Source organism: Nerophis lumbriciformis, linkage group LG19 (assembly GCF_033978685.3).
Source record: "Nerophis lumbriciformis linkage group LG19, RoL_Nlum_v2.1, whole genome shotgun sequence".
NCBI lineage: Eukaryota > Metazoa > Chordata > Actinopteri > Syngnathiformes > Syngnathidae > Nerophis > Nerophis lumbriciformis.
This window is the reverse complement of record NC_084566.2, coordinates 45,042,488-45,053,444: the sequence shown is the minus strand read 5'-3', so window position 1 is coordinate 45,053,444 and position 10,957 is coordinate 45,042,488. Positions and strand designations below refer to the sequence as shown.

Sequence of the window (10,957 nt, the reverse complement as noted above, 5' to 3'; positions counted from 1 at the left end):
CGCAGACTATTTAATTATTAGCACCTTATTCAAATAAAGAATATATGGAGCAAAAAATATGTCATTGTAAATGATTTTATGTTCCATCAATGCTGGTTGTGATAAAAGACAAAAGCAATGTGTTAGCATAAAGACTAGAATCAATAATATTGCAGCACATGTTGTGTGTCATGTCTGCAGAGTGTTTGCAGCGCATGTTGTGTGTCATGTCTGCAGAGTGTTTGCAGTGCATGTGTGTCATGTCTGCAGAGTGTTTGCAGCGCATGTTGTGTGTCATGTCTGCGGAGTGTTTGCAGCGCATGTGTGTCATGTCTGCAGAGTGTTTTCAGCGCATGTTGTGTGTCATGTCTGCAGAGTGTTTGCAGCGCATGTTGTGTGTCATGTTTGTAGTGGATGTCTCTGATTTCTACAATGTTTGCAGCGCATGTTGTGTGTCATGTCTGCAGAGTGTTTGCAGCGCATGTTGTGTGTCATGTCTGCAGAGTGTTTGCAGCGCATGTTGTGTGTCATGTCTGCAGAGTGTTTGCAGCGCATGTGTGTCATGTCTGCAGAGTGTTTGCAGCGCATGTGTGTCATGTCTGCAGAGTGTTTGCAGCGCATGTTGTGTGTCATGTCTGCAGAGTGTTTGCAGCGCATGTTGTGTGTCATGTCTGCAGAGTGTTTGCAGCGCATGTGTGTCATGTCTGCAGAGTGTTTGCAGCGCATGTTGTGTGTCATGTCTGCAGAGTGTTTGCAGCGCATGTGTGTCATGTCTGCAGAGTGTTTGCAGTGCATGTTGTGTGTCATGTCTGCAGTGTTTGCAGCGCATGTTTGCAGTGTTTGCAGCGCATGTTGTGTGTCATGTCTGCAGAGTGTTTGCAGCGCATGTTGTGTGTCATGTCAATCAATCAATCAATCAATGTTTATTTATATAGCCCTAAATCACAAGTGTCTCAAAGGGCTGCACAAGCCACAACGACATCATATCTGCAGAGTGTTTGCAGCGCATGTTGTGTGTCATGTCTGCAGAGTGTTTGCAGCGCATGAGAAGCAGAAGTGAAAGCTGGCACTGACAGTGGACGCGCTCCCCATCCCCGCATGTGGCCTTGCAAGCCATTGTTGTGTGTCGGGTGACGTCAGCGGTGTGCGGGAGCCTGGCGAGACAAAGGCGTGGAGGAGCAGCGCAGGAGCGGAGCGGGGAGGAGCAGCGCAGGAGTGGAGCGAAGTGGGGTCAGCAGCAGGCAGAAGGAGCCCACTTTGTTGGACACTTGGAAACGGCCAACCGCCAGCTTCTCCCGGCCAGCCTGGCACCAGAGCGGCTGCGGGAGATGAAAGTAGAGTCCTAGTTCTAGTCCTCGTCCTCAACCTTTTATAGTCTTTCTCTTTTACTGCTAGGCGGCTAACTGCTAGCGGCTAACTGCTAGCCGCACAAAGGCGGCTCCTTCTTCTTCTCACAAGCACAACAAGTTGGCGCCAGTCCACCGAGTCGGGATCAAGTAAGTTGACGTAAAATGTTTGCTAAAAAAGAAGAATGTGCTTTTGAAAGGAGCCGCCCGAGCTAAGGCGGCTAGCTTAGCCGCGGTGCTCCCAAACAAAGAGTCGCAACGTGACTGTTAGCATGCTAACATGCTAACAGCAGCACTCAGGACTTTTCCTCCTCTTTTTCTTTGGCTTTTTGTATGAAAGTGAGCGGACGTTACCGACACGTAAGTCTTGTCGTGTGCGGGGGTGGACGCGCTTCTTTTGGCGTGTCAAGGCACACTTAAAGTGTTAAAGTGTGGACTTGTCACACAGCGAGAAGAAGACAAAGCAACCCTCAGCTCATCCTTCTTTTTATTCTTAATCATCCTTCTTTTTATTCTTAAACATCCTTCTTTTTATTCTTAAACATCATTCTTTTTATTCTTAAACATCCTTCTTTTTATTCTTAATCATCCTTCTTTTTATTCTTAAACATCCTTCTTTTTATTCTTAAACATCCTTCTTTTTATTCTTAATCATCCTTCTTTTTATTCTTAAACATCCTTCTTTTTATTCTTAAACATCCTTCTTTTTATTCTTAATCATCCTTCTTTTTATTCTTAATCATCCTTCTTTTTATTCTTAAACATCCTTCTTTTTATTCTTAAACATCCTTCTTTTTATTCTTAAACATCTTATTCTTAAACATCCTTCTTTTTATTCTTAAACATCCTTCTTTTTATTCTTAATCATCCTTCTTTTTATTCTTAATCATCCTTCTTTTTATTCTTAAACATCCTTCTTTTTATTCTTAATCATCCTTCTTTTTATTCTTAAACATCCTTCTTTTTTATTCTTAATCATCCTTCTTTTTATTCTTAAACATCCTTCTTTTTATTCTTAAACATCCTTTTTATTCTTAAACATTCTTCTTTTTTATTCCTAATCATCCTTCTTTTTATTCTTAAACATCCTTCTTTTTATTCTTAATAATCCTTCTTTTTATTCTTAATAATCCTTGTTTTTATTCTTAATAATCCTTCTTTTTTATTCTTAATCATCCTTCTTTTTATTCTTAATCATCCTTCTTTTTATTCTTAAACATCATTCTTTTTTATTCTTAATCATCCTTTTTATTCTTAATCATCCTTTTTATTATTTCATCCTTATTTTTTATTCTTTCTTCCTTTTTTATTCTCATTCAACTCTCTTTCTTTCATCCTTCTGTATTCTTATTCAACTCTGTCTTTCTTCCACCTTTCCAGATCACTCCACACGCGGCGGCCGTCCGTGATCTGATGTGAGATCCAGGATGCCGAGCCCTTTATTCCACCCCGAGATCATGGAGCACGACGTGGTGATCAGCAGCCAGCACAACGGGCTCGCTCTGGCCCGGGAAAGCGAGCAGGAGTCCCGGGACGAGGACCACCAGGAGGTGCTCCGCTTCGCCCTGGACCAGCTGTCACTCATGGCCCTGGAGAAGGTGGACTGCATGGACGGCAGCCAGGCTCCCAGCTCCGAGGGTTACGTGGATCTCCAGATGCTCGACCACCCCGGCGGCTCGCGGGACTCGCCCACGTCCTGCTCCCCGTCGCCGGAGTACTACGGCTCGGGCGGCTACCACATGTCCGGCTCGCACGCCCTGCTCCATGGGGAGCAGAGCAGGAAGAGAAGCGTCAACATGACGGAGTGTGTGCCGGTGCCCAGCTCGGAACATGTGGCAGAGATTGTGGGCCGACAAGGTGGGTCTTCTTCTTCTTCTAATTGTTGTTGTTGTTGTGGGCCGATAAGATGGGTCTTCTTCTTCTTCTAATGGTTGTTGTTGTGGGCCAACAAGATGGGTCTTCTTCTAATTGTTGTTGTTGTTGTGGGCCGACAAGATGGTTCTTCTTCTTCTAGTTGTTGTTGTTGTTGTTGTGGGCCAACAAGGTGGGTCTTCTTCTTCTTCTAGTTGTTGTTGTTGTTGTTGTGGGCCGATAAGATGGGTCTTCTTCTTCTTCTAATGGTTGTTGTTGTGGGCCAACAAGGTGGGTCTTCTTCTAATTGTTGTTGTTGTTGTGGGCCGACAAGATGGGTCTTCTTCTTCTAATTGTTGTTGTTGTTGTTGCAGCCCTTTGAGACACTCATGATTTAGGGCAATATAAGTAAACATTGATTGATTGTGGGTGGACAAGTTGGGTCTTCTTCTAATTGTTGTTGTTGTGGGCCGTCTTCTTCTTCTTCTTCTTGTCTGCACGGTTTCTCTTTGTTTGACTGCAACTTTTCCACTTTGCCTTTTCCCCTTTTTCAAAAAGGCTCCTTTTTTTTTTTTTTAATGTCATATTATTTGCATGAATGTGTGCTTTTAACATGATTAGTGACATGAAGGGAACAAGCGGTATAAAATGGATGGATTAGAGCAGACTGTGGACTGGAGTATCTGTGCGGGCGGGGGAGGGGCGGGGTCAGACAAAGGCAGTCTGGACGCTCTTGCAGCCTGCAGCAAACAAAGGAAATGGCGCTAAAGGAGCTTTTTGTGCACCGTGCGATGTAAGAGTGGACTAGATGAGTCCAGTAGTGGACTAAATGATTGTAAGAGTGGACTAAATGAGTGTAAGAGTGTAGTAAATGTCAAGCGAGTGCGTGTTGTTGTGCTGCATCCCGGCTGGGCGCTGTTGTTCCGCCCTGCACCCAAACAAAGCTCGTTTACGCTCGCCGCTTTGACGTTTTCCAACTTTATTCTCCCTTTTCCTGCTCGCCGTCGCACACTTCTTCTCCTGGCTCTTGCCGCTTTTTTTTGTTTGTCGTCCGCGTCTTCCAGCATTGTTCTCTTTGTTTGAAAAAGCCATGCTCTCTGCTTCCCAGATGACATCACACTCCGCGCCTCCTATTGGTCGCCCGGGTGACGCGTCATCCTTTAAAGGCGCAGTACTTATTCCACTTGCCTTTTCAAAGCCAAATAGATGCTCGTAACGTGGCACCTTTTTAAATGACCCACTTTATTTCTATAGCACTTTATTTATATAGCACATTTAAACAACAGAAATGTTTCCAAAGTGCTGCACAACAATATTAAAAACAATACTCAAATATTATCCTTAGGTCCACCAAGGACTGAATAAAAACAAAAAATAAATAAATATAAAAATATATATGATTAAAAAGATTTTAAAGGGTAAAACCAATTAAAACAATAAATAGAAATCAACATTTTAAACACAGAAGACCACACAACTCACATAGTGTTAAAAGCCAAAGAATAAAAGTGGGTCTTGAGATCTAAGGGGGTTTATTACAGTAACAATAGCAACATCTAAATATTACAAATCTCTCAGCAAGTCGAGGAACAATTGTATTTGCAAAAGTGAGCATTATTATATTTGGAAATGTGACTTTGACATAAAAGTTGGACATTCTCACTCAGTTTTTTCTTTGCATTGTTGTCATCTTGGGCTCCTCCCAGAGGTGGAGGGTGTAACTACATGTGCTCCCACTAGAGGTGGAGGGTGTAACTACATGTGCTCCCCCTATAGGTGGGGGTGTAACTACATGTGCTCCCCCTATAGGTGGAGGGTGTAACTACATGTGCTCCCCCTATAGGTGGGGGTGTAACTACATGTGCTCCCCCTGTAGGTGGGGGTGTAACTACATGTGCTCCCCCTATAGGTGGAGGGTGTAACTACATGTGCTGCCCCCAGAGGTGGAGGGTGTAACTACATGTGCTCCCCCTATAGGTGGGGGTGTAACTACATGTGCTCCCCCTATAGGTGGGGGTGTAACTATATGTGCTCCCCCTATAGGTGGAGGGTGTAACTACATGTGCTGCCCCCAGAGGTGGAGGGTGTAACTACATGTGCTCCCCCTATAGGTGGGGGTGTAACTACATGTGCTCCCCCTATAGGTGGAGGGTGTAACTACATGTGCTCCCCCTATAGGTGGGGGTGTAACTACATGTGCTCCCCCTGTAGGTGGGGGTGTAACTACATGTGCTCCCCCTATAGGTGGAGGGTGTAACTACATGTGCTGCCCCCAGAGGTGGAGGGTGTAACTACATGTGCTCCCCCTATAGGTGGGGGTGTAACTACATGTGCTCCCCCTATAGGTGGGGGTGTAACTACATGTGCTCCCCCTATAGGTGGAGGGTGTAACTACATGTGCTGCCCCCAGAGGTGGAGGGTGTAACTACATGTGCTCCCACCAGAGGTGGAGGGTGTAACTACATGTGCTCCCACTAGAGGTGGAGGGTGTAACTACATGTGCTCCCACTAGAGGTGGAGGGTGTAACTACATGTGCTCCCACCAGAGGTGGGGGTGTAACTACATGTGCTGCCCCCAGAGGTGGAGGGTGTAACTACATGTGCTCCCACTAGAGGTGGAGGGTGTAACTACATGTGCTTCCCCCAGAGGTGGAGGGTGTAACTACATGTGCTGCCCCCAGAGGTGGAGGGTGTAACTACATGTGCTTCCCCCAGAGGTGGAGGGTGTAACTACAAGTGCTCCCCCCAGAGGTGGAGGGTGTAACTACATGTGCTCCCACTAGAGGTGGAGGGTGTAACTACATGTGCTCCCACTAGAGGTGGAGGGTGTAACTACATGTGCTCCCCCCAGAGGTGGAGGGTGTAACTACATGATGTGTGACCAGCCTTCCTTTGTTTGTGTGTCACCCCCCAGGTTGTAAGATCAAGGCGCTACGTGCCAAGACCAACACTTACATCAAGACCCCCGTCAGAGGGGAGGAGCCAGTGTTCATCGTGACGGGGCGCAGGGAGGATGTGGAGATGGCCAAGCGTGAGATCGTCTCTGCCGCTGAACATTTCTCCATGATCCGGGCGTCCCGCTGCAAAGCCGGAGGACCTGCAGCAGCAGGAGGAGGAGGGGGAGCTGGAGGGGGAGGAGGCTCGCTCCCCGGACCGCCACACCTCCCTGGACAAACAACCATTCAGGTATTGGAAGCGGTCCGCTGGGCTACCGTACTGTGTTGCACCGTCATGTTGAACTTGGTTTTGTCCTGGTCCAGGTGAGGGTGCCCTACAGAGTGGTGGGCTTAGTTGTGGGACCAAAAGGAGCCACCATCAAGCGCATCCAGCAGCAGACCCACACCTACATCGTGACGCCCAGTCGAGAGAAGGACCCCGTGTTCGAGGTGACCGGCATGCCTGAGAACGTGGATCGGGCCAGGGAGGAGATCGAGACCCACATCACGCTGAGAACCGGAACCTTTGTGGACCTTCAGGGGGACAACGACTTCCACACCAACGGCACAGACGTCAGCCTGGAGGGTCTGGGCTCCCTCAGCGCGGGTCTGGGAGCATCCTTGTGGTCCCGGGCCTCCCACCACCATTCCGCGCCACCACCGCCGCCGCCCGCGCCACCCTCTTCACCACCCAACCCCCCCATGTCCGCCAATCACTCCAGCGGCCGCAAGATGTCGTCCTCGGTGGCCTACCACACGCACAATAGCGCCATGAGCTCAGACAACTTCAGCGCGGGGCGCAAAGCCAACGAGGGAGGGAGTCCCACCAGTCCCTTCAGCACAGGGTCCAGCAGCGCTGGGGGCGGGTTTACTTTCGGGGGCGACTCCACCCCGGGACTCCCGTCTTCAGAAGAACTTGGCTTTGAATTCAGCGCTTCTAACATCTGGGCGCCTTTCGTCAATGGCGCCAAGTCGGGCGGCTCCTCGCAGCAGCAGCAGCCTGTGCGTCGTAACAGCAGCGGTCTCAGCGGTGGCGCCGTCACTCCACGCTTGTCCCCGACGCTGCCTCAGGATACGGGCCCCCTGGACCACCCGTTGGCCCGCCGTGCCCAAAGCGACCCCCTCAGCACGCTCTCCTGGCTCCAGTCCGGCAACGCTGCAGGCGGCTCCTTCTCCGGCGGCTCCAGTTCCAGCTCCGGTGGCTCCTCCACCGGCTACTCCTCCTGCTCGGCCTCCTCGCTGCCCGGTGGCTCGCCCACCGACTCCGAGGGCGGCGGCGGCGGCGTGGGCCTCAGCTCCGGGATGCTGAGTCGACTGAAAGGAGGCCCCGGCGCGGTGGTGGGGCTGGGCGGCGTCAACAGGGACTGCTTTGTGTGTTTCGAGAGCGAGGTGACGGCCGCCCTGGTGCCCTGCGGCCACAACCTCTTCTGCATGGAGTGTGCGGGGCAGATCTGCCAGTCTGCAGAGTCCGAGTGCCCCGTGTGCCACACCCCCACCACTCAGTGCATACGCATCTTCTCTTAATAATACTGACAATGATGCCATGATAATAATAATAATAATATTAATAATGACGCTAAGGACTTATTTTGTCTTCAAACTTGTGTCTTAGCTCTTCAGGCCTTCATTTTCTTTCATTCAGGCTTCTTCTTTTCTCAGCCTTTCTTTTTCACACTTTTTCTACTTAGCAGATATTTTTCGACAACGCTGTCAAAACGAGGCCTGCACTTTTCTACTTTTCTCTTCATGTGCTGTGCAACACCCCCCCAACCCCCCCCCCTCATGACCACATGATCCCCTCTCTCGCTAGCGGACTGCTTGGCCACGCCCCCTCAGCCATGAAGCCATGCCAAATGTTAGACGCCAGCACAATGCAGCATTCTTTCTCCTTGGCCTCTCAGGTGTGGACGCCCGGCCCGCTGACAATCCCTTTACCCCCCCTCACCTTCCCCCCTGTGTGGTTACTGCCCTCACCTCCCCCCATGTGTGGTTACTGCCCTCACCTCCCCCCCTGTGTGGTTACTGCCCTCACCTCCCCCCCTGTGTGGTTACTGCCCTCACCTCCTCCCATGTGTGGTTACTGCCCTCACCTCCCCCCATGTGTGGTTACTGCCCTCACCTCCCCCCATGTGTGGTTACTGCCCTCACCTTCCCCCCATGGCGTGCTTAAAGGAAGGCAGTGATCCAGCCCCCCCTCCCCAACTTCCTGTCTGTTACTTCCATGAGCTCCTTCAGTGTCATCTTCATCCTGCTTCTGTCACGTTTGAGGACAAGTTCCATACAATAATTCTGGGGGGTCATTGAACTGTTTTTCCTGCACTGTAGCCCCCGACCCACCTAAACTGCTTTTATTTTGGTCTTCCACCTCTCTGCTGCAGCAAAGCTGGGCTGCGTCTAGCGCCGCCTTCAGCAGTGCACTAAGTGTTTGCTCCCCATTGAGTCCTTCTCTAGGGTTTGTCTTCTCCATGTGAAGGCAAGCTGCGTTGTTTAAGGGCTTCCTCAGTAGGAAGACTTTCCTTAATGGCAGCTACGTCATCCAGGGCTTCCACGCACACTTTGTGTTCCAATCCCAGCGAGAATGTTGACGCCACGCTGATGAAGGCTCCCCTTTGTAAAAGGAAATGAAATGTGTCCCTGGAGAGAATGTTGGCGTCATGTACAGTACTTTTCATTCACACACAAAAAAAAAGGTACCCGTTTTTTCAGATTGTCTGCTGATTTTTATTTTTTTAGCCAAATGATCCCCTCCCCCATTGCCTTCCTTAAAGGTTTGAAAACAGGGTTTCCTGAGGCAGTGACCTCTGACCTTTTCTTCTTGGTGATTAGAGGGGGGATGTAAGGAGAACCTCGCCAATGAAAAGGGGTCGAGCGGGGGGGCAAACTCCTCTATTTTGTTTATTGCTTTAACTCTTTTTGTACGCTGAACCAAAATGTGCAGTCAGCAGACGCGTGTAAATACCCTCAACAATCATCTTTTTACCAGCTAGAGGACTTTGTGACACACCTGTAGTTTCTCATTCTTTGTAAGTTACCCACCTGCATGTCTTCAAGCCACCTGGCTTTAGCTCATTTTTAACATTTCAAGACAAAAAGAAAACACAAAAAACTTTTTACACATTTTTATTTTTTACAATTTATTTGCTTACCTAAATATCCCAGACAATAATGTGACCCTTTTTATGACTTCAAATGTATTTTTTATTTTTTATTTGTTTCCTTTTTCATTATTTCCTGTGTACTACATATAGGCGATTTATAACAAAATGAGAAAAATTATTGAAGAAATTTTTAAAATTGAAATATATTTTATTTGAAAGTTTATGGACCTTTTAACCAGACGCCGGGGAAATTGTATAATCATATAATTTGAGCTGGTTTGACGGTTATAAGAAATGTATCAAGAGTTTTATTTTTTATGCTTCTTTAATAAAGTCTTTGGTTTTGGTTCCATTTTTTACTGTAAAATGATAAAGGTGTTTCTTGTCATTATTTCTTCACGGTGCAGATGGTGTATTTGCCTACTAGTGTTGGTGCAGATGGTGTATTTGCCTACTAGTGTTGGTGCAGATGGTGTATTTGCCTACTAGTGTTGGTGCAGATGGTGTACTTGCCTACTAGTGTTGGCAAGCCTTCAGCAGGGATACATTACGTCATGATTTTTACTCTTCCTTTCAACGTGTGTGCGTGAGTTTTCTCGTGACTTAAAACCATCGGAGCATTTGTAAAATGTTATATATTGAATAAAACATAGTGATAATGTTTCTCTTTTCCTACTTTTTTTACTTAACTGATTATTTAGAAAGAAATGGTAGCCAGCATCACTGTTTGCAAAAGGAGTCATTAGTTGATGGATGCAAGTGTCCAGCAGAGGGCGCCAAATGAAGGAAAGGTAAACAGTGACTTCATTTCAGTGTTTATTTGTGTGATTGCCAATATTAGCCACATGATGGCGGTATTGACTTCATTTCAGTGTTTATTTGTGTGATTGCCAATATTAGCCACATGATGGCGGTATTGACTTCATTTCAGTGTTTATTTGTGTGATTGCAAAAATTAGCCACATGATGGCGGTATTGACTTCATTTAGTGTTTATTTGTGTGATTGCCAATATTAGCCACATGATGGCAGTATTGACTTCATTTCAGTGTTTATTTGTGTGATTGCAGATATTAGCCACATGATGGCGGTATTGACTTCATTTCAGTGTTTATTTGTGTGATTGCCAATATTAGCCACATGATGGCGGTATTGACAACCTTTCAAGAGCGCAGCAGAAGAAGAGTATGGCCAACTCGCTTTCACACTTGCTCCCAAACATGGCGCCCGTAGTCACGCCAGGGGTTTTTGAGAGTATGGCCAGATGATTAGTCCATGACTACAATCTCCTAAATGATTAGTCAATGACTACAATCTCCGAAATGATTAGTCCATGACTACAATCTCCTAAATGATTAGTCAATGACTACAATCTCCTAAATGATTAGTCAATGACTACAATCTCCGAAATGATTAGTCCATGACTACAATCTCCTAAATGATTAGTCAATGACTACAATCTCCTAAATGATTAGTCAATGACTACAATCTTCTAAATGATTAGTCAATGACTACAATCTCCTAAATGATTAGTCAATGACTACAATCTCCTAAATGATTAGTCAATTACTACAATCTCCTAAATGATTAGTCCATGACTACAATCTCTTAAATGATTAGTCCATGACTACAATCTCCGAAATGATTAGTCCATGACTACAATCTCTTAAATGATTAGTCAATGACTACAATCTCCTAAATGATTAGTCCATGACTACAATCTCCTAAATGATTAGTCCATGACTACA

The 10,957-nt window shown here is 46.9% G+C and overlaps 1 protein-coding gene across 1 annotated transcript; it reads left to right on the top strand.

Moving 5' to 3' along the window:
• Positions 1 to 1,098: 1,098 nt before the first annotated feature.
• Positions 1,099 to 9,853, top strand: LOC133618387 (RNA-binding protein MEX3B). Its single transcript, XM_061978693.2, has 4 exons — positions 1,099 to 1,475; positions 2,706 to 3,182; positions 6,091 to 6,362; positions 6,437 to 9,853. Exons 2-4 carry the CDS (start codon positions 2,753 to 2,755, stop codon positions 7,634 to 7,636), a joined length of 1,902 nt encoding a protein of 633 aa, XP_061834677.1. The 5' UTR covers positions 1,099 to 1,475; positions 2,706 to 2,752; the 3' UTR covers positions 7,637 to 9,853.
• The last annotated feature ends 1,104 nt before the right edge of the window (positions 9,854 to 10,957 follow it).

Coding starts and splice junctions, on each gene's coding strand:
- LOC133618387 (XM_061978693.2), top strand. CDS start 2,753: ATGCCGAGCCCTTTATTCCACCCCGAGATCATGGAGCACGACGTGGTG. Junction 3,183..6,090: donor AGAGATTGTGGGCCGACAAG/GTGGGTCTTCTT, acceptor GTCACCCCCCAG/GTTGTAAGATCAAGGCGCTA. Junction 6,363..6,436: donor CTGGACAAACAACCATTCAG/GTATTGGAAGCG, acceptor GTCCTGGTCCAG/GTGAGGGTGCCCTACAGAGT.